Source organism: Tripterygium wilfordii, chromosome 22 (assembly GCF_013401445.1).
Source record: "Tripterygium wilfordii isolate XIE 37 chromosome 22, ASM1340144v1, whole genome shotgun sequence".
NCBI classification, from domain to species: Eukaryota; Viridiplantae; Streptophyta; class Magnoliopsida; order Celastrales; family Celastraceae; genus Tripterygium; species Tripterygium wilfordii.
Genome location: NC_052253.1, coordinates 11,903,426 through 11,923,967, shown reverse-complemented (window position 1 = coordinate 11,923,967; position 20,542 = coordinate 11,903,426). Strand labels below are relative to the sequence as shown.

The window sequence follows — 20,542 nt, the reverse complement described above, 5'->3', positions numbered from 1 at the left end:
CACAAGGTAATACACTGTCAATGCGATGTCATTTAAATACACGATATAAAGCAGGCATGCTGACAATGGAACTCACAAGGTAATACAACTTAATAAAACACCCCACTAACAAAAAAATAAAAAAAAAAGCGATAACCCTTGACTTCAGCATTTCAGAATCTCAACTAAACAAAATCTTCCATTTAATCTTAGCTTGACAAAGCAAATAACTGTTTCAAAAATTCGATATCTGGTGAGCTCATCGCCTACGCATGCCGCGTCCACGACCACGGAAAGCTCCTCCCCGTCCTCTACCACCCATGGCACTTGCAGCAGCTTCTCCTTGAGCACTTTCAGACTGTGTAGCACAGAACAATTACAAGCAATTATTACACGATAAACAAATGCATGAATAAGCCGGTGAGTAGCTAATGTGTTATATATCCATAGAACTCCCTATCCAGAAGAACTCGACTTATTTCAGCTAGGTAAGTCCCCCTTAAAAGTCTTAATTATTGAACTACAGACTCGCGAATTTGCTTATCCAGTAATCCTTAGTTTTAAACGTTAGGTAATTAAATTTCTTAGTTCCTCACATATTTGATTTATCCATGTCAACAGAAGTAATGCAATGCAAAGTTTAAGCATAGATCAGATGTGTGAATGGGGTGGTCAACTCACGCTGACCAAGCATCATATAATTTACGCCAGGTAATCTAGAGCTCAAGAAGATGAACCTGACTCACACTTAAGCCAACCGAAAACCACAGGTTTTGACTGGAAAACCGGAAGCTTTTAATAAACCTAGTTCTACTATCGACGCTGTAAAGCAGGGTGATATGTAGAGGTGAATGAAACATACAAGTTTGAAACACAGGGGGACAAATACACCTAATATATTTGTATCTAAAATTTCAATACACCGGCAGATCAACCTTGGATACTTCAATTGGTTTGCAATGCAATTATCCATACCATTGAGCAACTAAGCAATATTTTAGACATTTTATCACTGAAGGAGTTATTTTCAACACCTGAGAAGACTTTATTAGGTTATAGTTTAAACCCTAATAGAAGACGTTTAGCCCGTGGAAAATTTGTAGCAAATGCAGCTGAGAAACTCATTGGCAGATGGCATCTTATTCTCAACAAAATATGCTCTTATTACCTTGGGGTTCTTTACAGTCTCGTCCACACTTAAAACGAGGCAAGCAGCCTCTGTAGCTGCATTTAAAGCATTTATCTGCAACCAAAGGATTCAGTCATCACACATACTGCATATGGAATCAATAGCAGCAAAAAAAATGCAGGCGATATTGTAAGATTTGTATTTTGAATGCCACCTTTACAACTGCAGGCTCCCAGACAAAGTTAGCAAAAGAATCTGCAATTCCACCAGTGTTAATATCCACTCCATAAGGTGCACCATCACCTGTTTGAAACCCCAGATTGTTAAGTAATAACCAATAACCACTTTAAGGTTAGTAACTTATCAAAAACAGCAATTATTAAAAGAACAAAACAGACATACTTGTTTAATTGTCTTTCTAGTAACAGGATATATGGATGAGCAATTAAGTCATCTACTTATATTGATATAGCAGGCATAGAAGAATAACAATCATAATCATAAAAAACACACCAGATGGATGTGCATGTTTTTGTCTCAATTTGTTCAGCACATCAGTAGCATCAAATCCAGCATTGTCACAAAGTTGTCGTGGGATTATCTGCAGCATGAAGAAAAAGGTACACAGTGATGCCTTCAGACATTGATCATAAAAAGGCCTAGCAAGCATTTAACTTGAAGCCAATACTGCAATATAGATTTAAGCCAAGAACACCAACATTATACATATTATGTCACCTAACATTTGGTCAACTAATGAATAAAAAAATGAAAAACAAACAGCTCTAGTAGAATTAAAAAAAGGGTAATAACATCTACCTCGAGAGCTTTTGCATAAGAGTTAATAAATAGCTGAGACTTCCCAGCTATATCGCGAGCGTACTGCCTCAAGTATCGACTTATTTCCATCTACAACAAGAACATATTAATTACCAGAGCCTAGAAAGTCCAAACATACTTGAAAAAATGTGAACAGTCACAAACAAATCATACATCTATAGCACCACCACCAGCAACCACAGTTGAGTTCTTCATAGCTCTTCTAACAATCATGATTGCATCATGTAAGCTCCGCTCAGCTTCTTCAATGAACTGTCAGTTAAATAAAAGAAGGTCAGCATAAATCTCAACATGCAAATTATTCATGAACTTAATGAAGCAGACAAACCTGATCAGCTCCACCACGAAGAACTATTGTAGCTGTCCTTCCAGATGGACATCCACTAAATATATTGAACCTCTCATTTCCAACTTGTCTTTCCTCGAAAAGCTCACAGGTTCCAAGAACCTTCAATAAAAGTGACACAGCATCAGCTTACTTTGAAAAGGAACAAACATAGGCCTTCAGGATAAATACAACAAATAAATTTTAAAAATGAAGGATTCTTCACTCCAACACAAAGAAATACTGTATTACCTCATCAATTACATTATTGACAGTAGTTTGCACCGTGCCACCGGTCGCAGCACCAACCCGTTGCAGATCTTCTTCTGCCACACGACCAGCACAGAAGATATCTCTATCTGCAAAATACTGTTTAAAAAAAACCTTGTTATAAACCCCTTAGTGGTAGTCAGGGAGGAAAGAAGACAAAATGGAGTTAAATTTTAATTAGTATCCATCATTCTTTACCAGTGTAAAAACATAAATGTAGACACATTTACAGCAAGATGAAGTTTAATTGACATTTTATAGCCCCAAACAAATCAAAAAGTAACAGAAACCATCACTCCTGAGAGGAAAATGGCCCTCATTCTTTCAATGCTGACTCTACCTGTCAATACTATCAACCAATTCAAGGTATCATTTTGCATAAGCACAAGAAACACACCGCCAGAGAGGTAGTTAACTTATAAATTTTGATCAAATGCAATAAATTACTTAAATTGAGGAATGAAAATCGAGATAAATGCTTTTATCTAGGGTAATTAGCCACCTGCGTAGCTAGATCACCAATAGCTAGACGTGAAAGAACAACTTTTGCTCCACTCTGCACACATTTATCCAATTTATCGTAGATGATATTCCATTCTGCATCTACAATTGACTGATACTGAGATGGATCTGACAGCCTGCAGCATACAATAGAAGAAAAGTAGGTCTAAATTTTACCGCACGCGGACTAGATCTATTTTGAAAAGATATCAATATTGTTTTACCTTATTTCAGCATTTTCTTTCTCAGATTTAAGCTCCAATTCTATGTTGAGCAAAAGTATCTTGGGGTTTAAAAATTTCTTTGGTTGCTGCTCGAAACCCGCATAAGAAAAGGTCTTTTTGAAGGCAACACCATTGACCAAGAAAGAGTCTCTCATATTACCACCTGGAACCTGCAAAGGCAATCAATTTTTCCATTATATAGGAGATCATTTCAACCAAATAAGGTGACTAACTGAGGTATGATGTAGAAATGCATGCATCCTGGCAAAGGAAAAGGTATGTGGGTGGGGTCGGGGATAAACAAGATCTACGCAGACATTACCCCCACATAATATGTGGAGAGGTTGTTTCCAATAATTGAACCGGTGACCTCTAGATTGCACCTTTGCAACTCTACCACTGATACAATACACTATGATAAAATAAAATTTCAACAATACTGAGTTCAGAAGAGAAACAATGCACTATGACAATCCTGAAACCAGATATTTAGCAAAAATTCATATATGCATCCAATTTTGTAAACGAGGGGCACGCAACCATGTGAATGTAAGAGCAGGAGGGGGGAAATGAACCTTAAAAAAGAGAGTACAATTTAGACTTGGTAAATATGAAGTTCAACCGCATAGCATATCTATCAGTGAAATTATTTCAGAAGACGTTTCTCTCACTGTCTTCTTGACGGGTCACATTGTCACATTATTCATCAATCAAATAAAAGCAAGACAGTGTAAGAAGGGCCATCATTGTCATTCTCATAGATCATACTTATCACACAAAGGCACTACACACCGCATATTTGACTTCTATGCTTGAAACCAAATAAGCAGCCATGGATCCTTTTTTATATAAAGCCATGTTCAACACACAATTAAAAGTAGAGTACACGTGCAATGTATTTATGTAAGTAAAGAGGTTAAGAAAAAACTTGATGGGCCAAGGCACTGCATCTTTGAAATACATTAGCCATATTTTCAATAATAGTTTTCAGCTTGAAAAAAGAAAAGTATGATCAGATCAATTTACACCAAATTGTGCCTCATATTGAAAATTGTCATAGCACATTACCACAACTATCCAAACTGGTGCGCATATTTGCAATAAAGATTAGAATTTCTCAATTACATGCAAGTACAATGTAGTATAACACATGCACAGACACAACGCAACTTTTAAAAAAAAAAAGTTCCAAACAGTTATATCCACCTTCTTGATTCCAATCATATTCAGTCTATCTTCATTCCCAATAGCAATGACAGCATCCACTACCATTGAAGCAAAGAAATCCTTCTCTCCACCAATGAGTTTTGATGAGAGTGTTGTTGCAGCACATTTAGCCAGTAAGCTCTTCTTTTCTTCTAAACTTTTCCCTTCTATGCTAACAGCTAGTTCTCTTACCTTCGAGATTGCCTATAACATGAAACACAATGTTAAAGATGCATGGCCATGAGTGTAACATCTCACTATGGGAAAATAGATGGACAAACTCCAATACCAAATTTCCAGCTGTCCTGTAACTCCGTATCAAATTTTGAGAGTGGACTCCATCCTCTATAAAAGGTTTGGCCTCCTTCAAAAACTCCGCTGCCAGTAGCACAACAGTAGTTGTTCCATCACCAACCTGCATGACAGCAATGACAAAAGGTTCAACAGCACAAAAAAAGGGAATTCATAGACAAGAGGCTCAGGGTCCCACGAGTGAGAAAATTGATAGATTCTTTCTGACGAAGTAAGCATGAAACTTTTCAGAGCACAATGGCTAAGAACCAATAAAATCAAGAAGTTTTAACAGGTCAAGAAATCAATTTGCTATGGTCTTCTAACTTGGTAAAAAATACGTAAAAACCCATTAGACCTGCTGAAAAGGAAATGAATTCTGAGCTCTGGATCAAAAGGATTTATACCGTCTTCAAATTTGTTTAGTTCCCAAGAGATTATCCCTATAATCTCTTTACTAGCTTTCCAGCAAAAAAGACTCGAAAAGAAATTAAAGAAATTTACGAATATTTTGGGTAATTCCCACCTAGAATGTTTGCATCCATTGAATTGCAGTCAAAAACTAGTCAACTCTTGGGATTTTCTAGTTGGTGCAGTTTTTTAAGCATTGCTTCAGCAATTAAATGACATTTCCAACAGCTAGAAGCAATAATCATGTCCAGGTACAGAGGTTGTGTCATTGCTCTAAAGGAAATCTCATCATTCCAGTCTAACTGTCCCATATAAGCAAGACCTGTCGCTTATTCCAAACTTCAAATACCAAAGCCATCAATTTTCACCATATTACAAATGTAGGAAGCAAATAACATCATACCTAAGGTTTTACTAAACATAGCTGCTTCATAACAATGTCTAAGCCTTACCGACTAAAAGGCACACCCACTTTGAAAAATAAAAACCATTCTCTGGTACACCCAACTTTATATTGTAAATTATATATGCTCAACTTCTCCCATATGCAGCCCCAACACCAAGACACTTGCATGCAACAAGAAAAAATATGCCCTAGAAGATTCCTCTGGCCCTGATATTCATTACAAAATGCACATCTTGAATTAACTAAGAACTCAATAACCAAAAAAATACGAATGAGTAACTCAGTGCTTAAACTTATCACTTATGCCATCCTTCTGTAGATTAGGAAGAAGCAGATATGGCTTAACAAATTTTCAGAAAAACGAAGTAACAAGCACAGCAAGACTTAATAAAGATGTAAGTTCCCTTACTTTCCCCACAATCTCCAGACAGAGAAATAAGTGTCCCTTTCTGCAAAATAGTGACAACCCAATATCCCCAAAAGTTGCCAACTAAAGACTACCCCAGGCTCAAGATCTCGACAAAACATCAATAGTAAAACTAAAATCAGTAAAAATAAACTGGAAAGATACCTCAGAGTCCTGGGATTTGGCGATGTCAACAAGGATCTTGGCAGCAGGGTGGACAATGTCGAGAAGCTTCATGATGGTGGCGCCATCATTGGAGATGGTAACGTTACCTTTATCGTCATGGATCAGCTTGTCCATCCCTCTAGGACCCAACGTCGTCCTCACCACGTCGGCCACCGCTGTGCAAGCATTTATGTTGCTCACCAACTGTGCCTTCCCCTGTGAAGTGTCCGTTCCCTCCTTCAACAGTATGATCTGCGGTTGCTGTATTTTTGCCCAATTTTAATGCCATTTCAACCCGAATCCAAGTCAGTCAGAGTTCACTACTATATTCAACTGCATCTAAATAAAAGAAGCGAGAAAGGGAGATAGTGTTTGCGTACCATCATCGCAGCCATTATGCGGTCGAGAGATGTCGAGAATACAAAAATGAAGTAGAGAAGAGAGTCCAGTTACCGCCGAAAGGAAGCTAGGGTTTTGCTGCTGTGAGAGCAAACGACCTTTCTTGCTCTTTCTAGTTTCAATGAGTTTTCAAAATTTGTTTGTTGGCATGTATTTTGGTACTCGAAGGTTTTTTACGGCTTCGAATTGAGTGTTGGGTTTGTAACTTGGGCTGAAATTAGGGTTTGAGCCCATGAACGGCCCAAGTAAACTCCAGCTCGATCTCCTCTTTGTTGATAACTTCGGCTTTACAGCTTAGGCCCACAAACGGCCCAGGAGGACTAAATTAGGAGTTTGAAAGCATCGTCACGATCTGCCCGCGCCATCAAGCGACTGCCATTAATGTAAGGGAAGCTTAACTCTCTCTCTCTCGGACTCTTCCTAGAGTCTCCAGCACTTCCATGAATAGCCATCGATGGACTTCTCAAACCTACAATCCAGGGCTTCAATGTACATTCCTGCCCACCGTGCTCTGATACACCCTCGTATGCACATTCACATCCCCTCCCAAACTCCTGCAACAAATCGCAACACCGCCATCATACACAGATACGTTGTCATATTCGCGTTCCTCCTGACTATTCCATTCCTCTTCTACCTCTTCTCCACCTCCCGCAAAATCCACCAGAACCCTAATTTCATCGAGCCTAACTCCCGATTATTCTGTCGACTGGGTCCCGCGTCCATGTCTCCCAATTACTCTGCGAGGGGCAGATGCCATTCATCGCTGGCTCCGTCTCAGTCAGGTCCTCTTTGTCGGGGTTTGCCGAGGGTGCTGGTCGTTCGATCGCGGTTCTGACTGAGTTTGCGAAGCAGCAGGTACCTAGGAAGGAGTGGGGGAATACTAAGGTGCAGTTGATGGTGGCTCGTGGTGAGATGGAAGTGCTAGTTTTTTGAGTGAGGAAGAGGATCTTGGAGTTTTGTAGACTGGTATTGATAAAGTCCGGGTTTACCTTTAAGAACGCGTGGGCTCGCGTTGTTGAAGGTGTGCCGTGAATTGATGCAAACGATGAATTGGTTTATGGAATTATTTTCATTGATTTTCTGTTTTTATTGTTTGAACTGGAGAGAAATTGGGCTGCAAATTTACCTTGATTTGTCGTTGATGCTATTTTAGCTTCATACTTCATAGCGTTTTGAATTCTGGATTTGGTTGATTCGTGGTTAAAATCACCTCACTTCATATTTATGGTTAATGCAAGTACTTTCTGGTTAGTTGGAAATGTTAACTGCTGTAACAGCCTTAAATCATAGTTAGTTTTTTTCTGTGATTCATGATAACTCGTTAATGTAGGGAGTATTTCACTTTCAAATATTGATGCCTGGGTTTATACCCAGTCTTCATCACATGGAATGGAAGGCTGGGTACGAGTTGCTTTCTACTCCAAGCTAGTCTGACTCACTAATTCATCATTAAAGAGAGGCTGAAAAATGTGTATCTTACATCTTGAGCCTGACATCTTGTTCATTATTCTCTAGGTTCTGTCTGATTTTTCGATGGTTTGTAGATATAGTGGCCTATAGCAAAAACCTGGGTGGATGGACCTTGTTTATACTTTATAGTGCTTCCCTTATTATAAGGTTTAACCAGATGGCAATGATGTAAGTAACACATAAGATGATACTCGTGTAGGCGAAGATGAAAGTGTTTATGCTTGGGTGGCTGTGAAGTGTGAATTATGGACCAGGAAACTTAGGACGTGAACCTAAAAAACAACTGGAATAGTTGAAATTGGCGGGTTTATTGCAGGTTCATTCCATTCACTGTATATCATTATTTTGAATCCTTTTTTCCTATCACTATTTACCACATGATAACATCTTATTTATGAATATGCTCATGATTGTCCCTGGGTGCCTGTGTTCAATTTCCGCTTACATTTCTGTCTGCAATACGCCGATAGCTAGCTCAGCAGTTGTTGTTGGAGGGCACATTTTTTCTTTTAAAAGATATCTTGAAGCATAATGTGATGTTTCTTTGAGAGGATAAATGTAATACTGTAGCTTGTAGTTTGTAAATATTTCCCCCTTCAACTGATTTGTTTTGTAATAGAACTGATTCTAACGTTGCCAAATGGGAGCTTTACTTTTCCTGCAATCAGAGGCTATTGACCCAAATGGATCCCAAACACATATCCTTCTTCATGGCAATGAGGAAGTTATTCATGGCGTCAAATCCCATTTAATTTCTTTTATTAGAAAAGCATGCTTATTTTATCGTCTCTCTCCTTAGCCTAGCAGTGGAAAGGTCTTTCGCCTCCTTCCCCTTTCTTCGCTTCTAATCTTACATATTATTGAATCCAGAAGTTAGTGTGCTATATTATTGCATCTTCTTGCAGACATGTTTTCCTACTGAAAATTCGGTGTATGATCTCTTACTGCAAAGACACTTTCTTAGCTGTGATGTGTTAGCTTCATTAATTTTGATGGTGCTTGCTTCAGAGATATAAAACAAACACTCACTTCAACAGTTTAGTTTGTTTTTGTAGGTAAATGCTTGAGTACTCCTTGTAAGATTGTCCCATGTATTTTTTGGAGTTTCAAGGAAACAGTTTTCTCCAGAAGAGTTCTTCTTTGCATCTGAGGTTTGTGAGCAAGAATAGGTGGAATTTAGTTATATTGTATGTTCTTGGTTCGAGACATAAATTCTGTCTCTCATATCAATTTTTTTGTGCATCCCCCCACCCCGCCCCATTGTTATTGCACCTTCCACAGGTTTTTGGGTTGTTCCCTGGCCCTGTGGCTTCTCTGTTTAATTTTTGGAATTTGGAGACAGCCGAGCAACATTAGTACATTACTGTGAAGATGACTGGGAGACACTGAGAAACCAACATCCTAGCATTGACGATATGGATTTTTCACATTACTGTTTCTCGTCTGCATATAGCCAGCCATATACAGTGGCACTGCTTCATGATGGTATTGGGATCACTATGAATGATAAAAGGTACTTATTCTACCTATAGAGCTTAGAAACATCAGCAATTTTCTTTTTAATTCTTTGGGGTTTTAACCTAAACTTGCATGAAATTTAAACTGACAGCTACATTTTTCCTCAACCAAATTTAACCTGAAAGGAAAAGAAAAAACCTAACTCTGTGTGGAGGAGATCATGCAAAAATTGCCAGCAGTAAATCCTAGAGTCCCTGCCTTAGCTGATAGAAATGCTGCAGCTCTTTAGTCTTACTCACGTGTTTGCTTAGTATGAAGAGGCTATCATATGCTGCTTGAAAAGGTGACAAAAGGTAAAGGCTAAAGATGTGCACAATTAGAAGTGTGTTCTAATGTGATAAAATTCAGTTCAAATTTCAACACATATATTAGATCCAGGATCGTTGTCAAGGTGCCATGACTATTCATGCTGAAAAGTGTGAGTTAAGAAAGTGGGAGAAGAAACTAATTTAGTTATACCTATGAACAGCCTCTGATGAAAGTGGGCTACAGTGGTGCTTATGATACTACTTAATTTTCTCTGCCATGTAATTGTTAGAGATGGTAGCAAACTTAATAACTTATAACAGTTTTCGTTCACTTCAATCGTTGTCTTCGTATGCTTAATGCAATGGCTTGTTTTTCTATGGATACATCATACATCCCTTGTCATCATTTACAAATTTGTGAGCAGTGGAATGTGTTAGTTTACAGTGTGCACTACTTTGATAATTCACCATTGGTGCTAGTGGCAGTAAAAAATTGGTCCTTCTTATATGTCATGAGAGAGTAAGATCTTTGAATTTGTCCCAAAAATAAGCTTCTTCTTCTTCTTCTTTTCTATAATGTCCAAGATGCAGATCATGATTATTTGCATATGAAATTTGTTATCAAATAGTGATCCAAAGTTCCAATTTTTGCAGAGTTGGATTTGCAAATAATAATGGAAGTATCCCCTTTGACTGCACCATTGGAGCTTGCATCTTATCAATGGTGGAACTGGAGTTAGAACCGTTAGAACCGGCCAACATGGAACAGATGGTTGGAAATGCATCAGTGACATACTTCTCATCGTTTGCCATTTTGTTAATAGGTTTGCTAGCTGCATTCTCTGTACTGCAGCTGCGAAAACCACAACTGAAGACTATTTAAGTATTTATGACCCTAGAGAAGGGACACTACATTGTCATGCGCGAGTGCCCAGGTAGTCTCCTCTGGTCCCAAATTAATTTGTATATGTCTTGAAGCATTGGCCACCTCTTTCCCACAGATGAAGAAAGTGGCTCCGGTGTATAGAGAGGGCCTTACTGTTTAATTTAAGAAGTAACCACATAAACGATGGTGGGTCTCAAGAAATTCTGACTGCCCGTCGGAATAGTTTGTGAATTCTGAACAGGTACAATTCTGAACCTACTAAGATAGCGATTACAACTCAACATGTAATGGATTTGGAAACCTCCTATTTCCCAATAGAGATATTGACCTATTTCCACACTCGATAGATCGTATAATCCTTCAAGTGTGTTGATTGAGCATAATAGAACATTCATATCACCCTCTGAGATAGATAAATAGAATTTGAAAAATACAAACACTAACACTTTTGGCAACTAGCATAATACATGTCTTCTAATGATTAGCCCAAGTGATCAATGTTGGAGAAGAAGCTTAATCCAAAATTGATAATTTCTTACTTGAAGATGGTCTTCCCAAAACACTAGTCAATCCCAATCTTAAACCTTCATCTCCCATAATCTTACACCTCAATAGACTCCCGATAGTATCAAACACCATCTTCACATCCTTCAACCCATCTCCTCTAGCTAACTTCTTATACAAATAGCTATCAAATGTCATTCTCTGCACATAATCATCCCCACACATCTCCACTAAAGCCTCCCTAGCTGCATTACTCCCATAGAACACCTTCTCCAACAAATTCAAAACCCTAAATGTGTCAAAATACTTGTTATCCCACTCTCTCAGATACTCCCTCTTCAAATCTTCTTCCTTGATCATCACCTCTCCTCCCTCCGATGCTCTTATTATTGCTTCCCCACACATTCTCCCTGATTTCGCCGCGAAATATATTCCTTCGCCGGAACACTTTGTAACGTAGCCGGCGGCGTCCCCTACAAGGGCCACCCGTCCTCGAACTCTAACCGGCCGGGGATGCTCCGGTATTGGGTGGGCCTCCACTTTGATCACCTTCCCACCGTTGATCTTGTGCTTAGCTCTCTCCCTAATCCCTCTTTGGTACGATTTGATATGCCGCTTGGCACACACCGTGCCTGTCCCCACTGCCACGTGGTCACATTTTGGAAAAACCCAGGCGTAGAAATCGGGTGACACGTCATCACCGATATACATCTCCGCCAGATTTTGATAGTACTCCATTTTATCGTCCGGCAGTTGGATTCTCTCTTGAAATGCGATGGCACAACTGTAATTACCTGCTTTGATGGTATTGGCGACTCGGCTATTGGCGCCATCTGCGCCGACGATTACATCAACGGCTAGGGAGCGGAGAGACGAGTTTGTCGTGTAGTGTATTACGTAGGGAGAGTTACCGGAGGTCGGAACGTCGAGCTTTGTGACGAGTCCGCTGATGAGCTGTGCACCCTTCGATTCGGCGCGGGAGCGGAGGAAGGAATCGAGTACCTCGCGGCGGAGCATGGGGATAAACTCGTGAGGCTTGAGCGTTTTGGAGCCGAAGTCGACGGCGAGATTCGACGGGGATATAATTTTCATGCGAGTGACATGACGATCGATAAGGTGAAGAGGAATGGAGAACTCGTCGAGCATGCAGAGAGGGATGGCACCACCGCAGGGCTTCGCGGTGGAAGGATGGTTGCGCTCGAATAGGAATGTCTCAACGCCACCGGAAGCCAGAGCCTCGGCGGCTGAGGATCCGGCCGGACCAGCACCAATAACGGCAGCTTGTAGCTTGCGGCCCGAAATAGAGTTGTTGGAGGACGATCTGACAAGGAATGGTCGGATTTTATGGTTGTGCTTGCTTTTGGCTGGAAGAGGAGAGAAGCAGATGCGGAGAGGCTGGTACTGAGTGGCCATTTTTGGGATGAATGTGTTAATGGGTTTAATTACAGGGTCTGTAGACAAATGTTGGGAAAGTGAGCTGTGCCTGTGAGTATTTTAATAGGATGGGTTTAGGTTAGAGGTAGTTTATGGCTTTTTCAAGGCACTTTTCATGAGCAACTATGACTATGGTGGTGGAGATGCTTTTTGTCTGGTAATTGTTTGGAAACAAGAGAAATAATTAATTAATTATCTCCATTGACGCTCGCTTCAAGCTCTGAGAGTTTCATAGCTTTCTGTGGGACCCAGGCCAAAAAGGATGGGTCCCACATTAAAAGCTGCAGATTTATGTTTGCCCTTTTCTTGTGTGGGTCCTTTACAATAAATACTTTATATTCATATTATATTTACACAATTATTCTTATAAATTAATAAATATACTTATAAATTAATATTTATACTTATTAAATTATTATTTAAATATTAAATTAAATACATTACAACTTTTACCTAATAAATTATACTTATAAATTAAAAATAATACAAACAAAATATATTTTACAAAATACAATGCACTGCAGGATTGACGATGTCACTAACAAAAACAAACGGCATTGATGCATGGGACGGCAAAAAATGCACCATAAAGGCTCTAAAATCTATTTCAGACAAAACATGGAAATGGTGAGCATGCATGACAGCATGAGTATGCAAGGGAAATAGTAGCAGTATTGAGATTACTGAAATTATTCCACAATCTTAAGCATCTTGCATCACAAATTAAAGGCTTAAGATAACGAAAATAAACTGTAATGATCTCGCTGTGATGAAGCAAACGCATCAATTATATATGTCACCATACCAAATCAAAAAACTCTGAAAGGGATCAAAGGATTGCTCTGCACTAGCCAATCCTACTTCATACACTCCAAAAGGGATGATCTACTCATTCATGTGCCTTAAAAGACTAGTCATTAGCACTACAATGATACCTTAAGAGAAAAAACTGAGGCAAAAGAGCAAAAGATTTGTCTTTAACCCAGTCCTCCGGAGAAGAAAGAGTAGTCAGCAATGCTGCAGTACAACAAGAGTCCATCGATATAGGCTATAGCACAATTAGTGACCAAAGAAACCAAGCATAGCGTCAGCTAAGTGAAAAAGCAACAAGTTAACAGCATCACCATTTCACTCTGTATGCCGGTATCTTCCATTAAAAAACATCGTTAGTCCTCAACATTTTACAACAGATTTTTGCATACAACATTGTTGAAATCGGCCTTCATTTACAAAGACAGCAATTCTCACACACATCAGGTTCTTTGCCTAACATTCCTGCCACTATCACCACCATCAGAAAGTTGTGCCCAGACACTCCTTGATTTCCCACCGCTGCTGCTGCAATCCTCCTCACAGCCGGCCACGGTCTTCAGGAGCTCAGACTGCAGTGATGGGCAATTCTCTCTAAGGTATTCAAATCCGTCTGACCGCATAACCGCTGAAAAAAAGTGCCCCAATCAAGAAACAGATGAACATATATGAACCCACAAGAAGTTTCACAACATCACAAGCAAAATATGAGAATCTTAGACTCTGCCGACAAAATCTTCAATTTCTTTGTGCCCTTCAAGCAAACTAAATAGTCATGTACATTACCAGCTTCAGAAGCAAAAGCATATTTTTCTTTCATAGGGCAGCGCGAACGCAGGCCTCCACTTCCACAAATTATGACATAGGCTCTCCCATGTTGGGGAGACCTTAGGACAACAACCCTCTAAAGTGCAATGGAAGTCACTGACCTAGGCCAGGGCCTTCATGACCACCCCTCATGGGAGAACCTCATGAATCAAAACAGCTTCGACTTCACCCAAGAAAGATTTTCTCTCTATGGAAACTATGGATCAGAAATTCAAGGTGTTTAACAACTTTTTTCAAATAGCACATGCAAGAACAACTCATCGGCATATTTGGAGGATACTATAGCTCACAAAAAAGGAACTAGAGAGGAGGTAAATTATGAGTGAAGGACTATTACAGCTTGTGCTGCAAAAGGAATGAGGACAACTTGTTTGCTGGAACATTTGGGGAGAAAAACACGAGAAATTATGAGAAAAACCACCTCTTTGACCCTTTGATTTTGAGACGGGGCGACTCCATTGGTAATGAATATCCGATACTCAAGGTCATATCATCATCAAATCCTTCACCCAAACAATTTGGGGCCGACTATTCATGAATCATAAGAGACATCAGTTTAAATCTCCATAGCTATCGTTAGTTCTCACCTACTGCACAGGATAGCGCCCCTTGCACCTTTTATCTTTGACAACTTTTTATTTTAAAAATACTACAAGTTTCAGCAAAAACTAAACCAGACAGCCATCTTGGAACCCTACAAAACAACTTCTTCCAGAATCTAAACCTCCCAATAATTTAGGGGGAACACCACAAGTGCACCTCTGCGATTATTATAAAAAAACCTCAATACGCCAGCATGTCTCCAGCAAACAAAAGCAATCAACTACTGAAATTACGAGGATAACTTGCATGTGAGAAAAAAGTAGTAAAGTGCCAACACTTTTGCCATCTCAAATACTATTAGAGCCTGAACAATTCAAGTATTTCTTTCCAGAAAATCTTGTTTCACTTGATTCTTTTTCTTTCTTTTTACCCTTAAGGTGGTAGGTGTTAGATGACCACTTCAAACTAAAGACCAAAGAAAAATTGCTACACGCTACATGGCGGGGGAAAATCATTTGAGCATCCTACGGTTGACAATCATCATCCCCTATGATGTCTTGTTGGACCATTTGAAGGCAGATGAGAAGTATATATGGGTATCCACTTTTCTTGACACGTTTTTCATGCTTAGTAACTTAATTCTTAGATGTTATCTACATTGGTCACCCCCATTGAGTCCACATAGCATAGGTTGCTCAAAACATGTGAGTGGCATGGGCTGATCATGGGAGTGTTCGATGAACATCGTTGCCATGCGCAAAACAAACACAAAGCACAATATCTTTACACATGAAGTACATATCAAAAACTAGCTGTTTACGCCTTCTCAACAGCAAGCAAGAAAACTAGGTTTATCTAGCACCTCTGAAGACATTAGGAAAATACATGCACATAATATCTAACATTCCCTACCCCTTCTTCCTCAACTATATGATTTTGCTTTATTACCAGTACCACAGAGCAAAATAAAATGAAATATTCAAGGGCCTCATAGAGTTGGTAGACTTTATTTCTTTATTTAGCTTTATGATATATAATGTCCTAACAGTTTCATGCCATAATGCATTGCATTACAAACGCAAAGCACAATATCTTTACACATGAAGTACATATCAAAAACTAGATGTTTTACTCCTCCTCAACAGCAAGCAAGAAAACTAGGTTTATCTGGCACCTCTGAAGACATTAGGAAAATACATGCACATAATATCTAACATCCCCTACCCCTTCTTCCTCAACTATATGATACTTGCTTTATTACCAGTACCACACAGAGCAAAATAAAATGAAATAATCAAGGGCCTCATTTAGTGGATAGAACGTATATCATTATTTAGTTTTGTAATACCTAATATGTCCTAACCGTTTCATCACATAAATGCATTGCATTACTTGTCTTCGGTGCAATTGCATAATACTTCACTCCAACTACGTGAATGAATTATGCTTGTTCGGATATGATTTAAAGTCTCCCGCAAAACTCCACTTAATAACCAACTGAAACACGTAATGAAGGCAAAAACAGTAAGTTAGCAAAACAAACATTTTCACATAAACGAGAATAAATGAACTAAGTCAATGAATATTTGATGTGTACTTGATTGTTGTTAGTCTTTAATACTCAACAAGCACGTAAAGAACGCTGAGCATAAAATTCTCTCTATGACCTTGGGCGTGCAACATTGCCTGACGAGCGAAGGAAAAGTCTTGTGACGGATTCACACTAATATATCATATGAATTCATGTAGCCGCCCCCAAATAGTTTGCGATAAACATTTTGATGATGATGATGACTATCTTGGCCATGGATAATAAATATAATAAAAACATTTGCACAAAGGCAATACCAAACTGTATATGTTCAAGTCCAAAGTGCAACACGCACAAGTAAACAGGGAACACCTTTGTTTATCCAAAAAACTCCAGTGAGGAAAAGGACAAAGTGAAAACTTCAAGACTTACCCGCAAGATTTTCAGCCGCAAATCTTAAGCAAACAGCTTTTAGTTCCTTAGCATGATACTGGTTTGCCAAGGCCAAAATTTTGGCAACAGAGTTGACAGATATATCCTTGCAGAGATGAGACTCACACACCAATCTGAGCCTCTCCAAGTCATACCTATCTGCTGCTGCTAGCAACTTTGCTGTTAAAGAGTCTGATAGCGAAGATACAGAAGTTGAGGTAGATGTCACTGCATCCACATCTTCTGTTAGATTATCTCGGTATATGAAGTATAGCATGGCCTGTCAGTCATAACAAAAGAAAGCGGGTAATTAAGATATGAAAGGAAACAAAAGCAAACAGAAGAATCAACTTTATGTTACCTTAAAAACCTTTGGTTCTAGGTCAGTAATGACAATCTCCTCCTTATTTTCCTCCAATTTCTCCAAAAATTCAGACCGTAATACAGGAGACCGAGCAGCCAACACCAGCTTATGAGCATGAAATTTTTCCCCAGCCACATCAAAAGTAACATCTGACCCTTCGTTATTTTCAAGTAGCATACCAAAATGCGCACCTATATCAGACTCCGGAACCTGAATTCTGCGTAATCTTGAACAGTCTATTGCTGAAACCACAACTCCAACGGTACAATTGATCTTCAAGCAATCATCTTTCAAATAGTCTGAGGTTTCAAGAAAAGCACGACGGAAAAAACGCTTGTACCCCCTATGAAAGCATAAACAAACTAAATAAATTTCTTGAAATTCAAGTTCACAAGATAGATGCCAGTAGATATTCAGATTGTTAAATTTTTTGAGCAACTCGGGTTAAAACTTAACCCTTTTTTTTTGGTAGGTAAGCGGGATGGGGGGTTCGAAATTGGGTATCACCAAGTCAAGTATATGCCTTAACCACCTCAATTGAGGGGTTGTTGGCGGTTAAAACTTAACCTCCAACACATAAATCCATGAGAGGAAACCCAAAAAGTACGGAAACTTCCACTCCAATAGAATACATCTAAACTTGTCAGCAAATAGCAGGACATGGGAAAGTCAAGATAACGCCCCCAAGTTAATGTCATATGATCTCTACTTATAATCATACCCCATATCAGAGAATCAAAGGTATATGCATCCACAGTAGAAAGCATGCAACAAGAATTTTATAACAATGGGAAGAAAAAAAATAGGCGGCAACATACAGCTGCTGGGTGGTTGTTGCCACAACATTAACACCACAATGCATGGGATCAGTTTTTCAAGTATATCCAATCATATTGTGCTCGTTCATTGATGCTGGGTGTTATCACCAGCCATCACCAATCTAAAGCAAATAAAATTTGTGGTGAGATAACTCCTAAATTTTAGAATTCAATCTACTTCCACTTCTAGCCTCTAGGATCCTTCAACTTTTGAGATAGCCACTAAAGGTACCCCGCTTCGAGCATGACCAAGGGAACATATTCTAGAGCTCAGTCAAAAATGGAAATTGAACAGCAATAAATAGTAACCAAAGCCAGCGCGAATTTAGAGCTCAAGTATGGTATATGAGAATGCATTAACTAAAAAATTGTTATGGAAAATTCGTTTGCAACAACTGAAGTTACTGAACCCATATGGATATAAAGAAACACTACCCAAAAAAGTAGCACAGAATTTGGAAGAGCAAAATAGGACAGAAGATCAACTAAATACTGTTTTTCTTTTTTCGAATGAAATTGGTGAAAAAATAGAAATTGAAATTTAGGGAAAATCCCTCTCTTCAACAGCAAATACCAGAGCAGCGAAGCGGCCATGGAGCCCCTGGTTGCTAATTTGCGCCTATCACACTATTGTGCGCAACGGTCAAAACTTTTGTCCTTGGAATACCATGCCACCCCTAACTAAAGAGGTGAGTGCTAAGCCTGAGGAGCTCTAATAAACTAATATATGGTTAACCTAAGATTGAAAAGTTTACAAGCACAATACACATCGCGAAGAGGAAAGAAAAAACAGATACCCGGTAGACTACGATAACAATAAGTTCCGAACAATATTTCATACAAAATCTGCAAGTTTAAAATGCTCGAACATCAACAGAGAGAACCCCATGCTATGAAGGATGATTTCTCTTCCTAGTCTTGCAACATCAGCCAACTATGGAGCATGTGAATCTGGTATTTTTACTGATTCTATCAACACATTCGACAGAAACACACTGTATGTTCATTGAATTTTCATGGACCACTGTCAGTTGTTATTACAAATGAGGCCTAAAATCACCCCTCGTCATAGTTCTTAAATTTTTCCATATCATATCATGTATGCAAAGTTTTTTTTTGTACGAAAGGTCCTGCTTTAAAGAATTATAAGTACCTGTAATAATATATCCTCATTGATGTTTAATGAGGGGACTGGATTGTTGTATATTGTTTTTGAAAAGCATCGGCGTCAAGAATTGAGAGAAGCAATCTAATGGTTGGGCATTCTAACTGGATTTTGTTTGTGATTAGAATCCCATGGACTATTAAACAGTATCGTCTGCATAACACCAATTTTCATTGCATTGTGGGATAAAAATGTCGGTACTGTAAGCTTTTGATAGATTGTTATATAATAGGTGTATTACCACAAAATCTGTCTTTGCCAATAAGAATCGTATGAATGTATGAATGGCATCTGTTATAGTAAATCTTAAACAACTATGCCCTAATTTCAAATTTATCGTTATATGCACAATATTGCAACTCAATAAGTTCCCAGTAAATTAACAGCACTGTTGCCACGCAGGCACGGAAACTATTCGCATTTAAGGAATTAAATTAGGATCACAATTCCACATCCAAGTATGCCAGCTCAAGAAATCAACAGCAATCCACATATCTATGTTGACAGAAATAGAATTACATAAACGATTAGCATATAATTTTTTTGTTCTTTTTAGATGAAAAAAAATCAACTCAAGAAATCACCAGGGGACACTGTCAAAGGGATAAATTCGCAAAAGAAAAACAAAGAAATCACGTACCACATGCTGCCACGATACTTTAGGGTGTAAGGGCCGCTTTCGAGCGACCGATCAAAGTGGCTGTGAACCTTGTGCTTTCCTTTGCCGCTTTGGTCGAGGAGCGTCAATTCAAACAGCGCCCGGACGTCGGTGCCCTCACTGGCGAGAGCAATGAAAACTGATACATAGGCGGAGTTGTCCTCTGGATTCTTGCCGTCGGGATAGAAGTAGATCGCCCACTGGTACCCGCCCACCGTGAAATTATCGCTTGCAATGTGCTTCCCAACGCCCATCCCCTTAGCAAGACTGTACCCCTGGATCACAAACTTGTGCGAACCGTTCACTGTCTCCGTTACCGACCGTGAGCTGTACGGCGACACCAGCGCGCTCGCCTCCGGCCTCATGTTATTGGCGGTGTTGCTGCTGCTCATTGTTCAGGATTTCGCAATCCCCAGCAACAAATTCATGTACTAAGCAGATATAACGCGAATTGGTTGATTTTGGAAAGAAATCTTGATTGCAATCGCTGAATCAAATTCAGATTAGGGTTTACGTCGGCGCGTGAGATTGTAATGTGCATAGAAAAAATGAGATAAATCAGGTGTTCTTAACTTTTCGACTAATAAATGGTCTAAATTAAAATAAAGACGAACGTTAGAAAAAATACCACCACGTGACGTGCCGTTCCCTTTTAAGATGTATTTTTATTACAGTTAAAGGAAATTTCTCGAAATATCTTTTCGCGGTAACCTTCTCTAAACTAAACTAAATTTTTAGTTTTAAAATTCCTAAATTTTCTAAAAAAACTATTGGTTTA

At 39.1% G+C, this 20,542-nt stretch overlaps 3 protein-coding genes, 1 non-coding gene and 1 pseudogene across 4 annotated transcripts; 1 reads left to right on the top strand and 4 right to left on the bottom strand.

Annotated features, from left to right (window-relative positions):
• Positions 1–10: 10 nt before the first annotated feature.
• On the bottom strand, positions 11–6,695 carry LOC119992085 (T-complex protein 1 subunit eta). The gene is made up of 14 exons (XM_038838708.1): positions 6,534–6,695; positions 6,154–6,414; positions 4,764–4,889; positions 4,475–4,678; positions 3,269–3,438; positions 3,046–3,181; positions 2,526–2,642; positions 2,277–2,396; positions 2,102–2,200; positions 1,928–2,017; positions 1,622–1,709; positions 1,323–1,411; positions 1,148–1,222; positions 11–337 (listed from the first exon to the last, which is right to left on the bottom strand). The coding sequence occupies exons 1-14, from the start codon at positions 6,546–6,548 to the stop codon at positions 239–241; spliced, it is 1,689 nt and encodes a 562-aa protein (XP_038694636.1). The 5' UTR covers positions 6,549–6,695; the 3' UTR covers positions 11–238.
• Positions 6,696–6,891: 196 nt separating this feature from the next.
• Positions 6,892–10,896, top strand: LOC119991553 (annotated as a pseudogene).
• Positions 10,897–10,982: 86 nt separating this feature from the next.
• Positions 10,983–12,726, bottom strand: LOC119990626 (geranylgeranyl diphosphate reductase-like). Its single transcript, XM_038836631.1, has one exon. The coding sequence runs from the start codon at positions 12,592–12,594 to the stop codon at positions 11,191–11,193; it is 1,404 nt and encodes a 467-aa protein (XP_038692559.1). The 5' UTR covers positions 12,595–12,726; the 3' UTR covers positions 10,983–11,190.
• Positions 12,727–13,480: 754 nt separating this feature from the next.
• LOC119991812 (BTB/POZ and MATH domain-containing protein 4) lies at positions 13,481–20,355 on the bottom strand. The gene is made up of 4 exons (XM_038838292.1): positions 19,747–20,355; positions 17,121–17,466; positions 16,760–17,039; positions 13,481–14,053 (listed from the first exon to the last, which is right to left on the bottom strand). Exons 1-4 carry the CDS (start codon positions 20,154–20,156, stop codon positions 13,869–13,871), a joined length of 1,221 nt encoding a protein of 406 aa, XP_038694220.1. The 5' UTR covers positions 20,157–20,355; the 3' UTR covers positions 13,481–13,868.
• Positions 14,243–14,404, bottom strand: LOC119992353. Its single transcript, XR_005466357.1, has one exon. It is a non-coding gene; the product is annotated as a U1 spliceosomal RNA (small nuclear RNA).
• Positions 20,356–20,542: the final 187 nt, after the last annotated feature.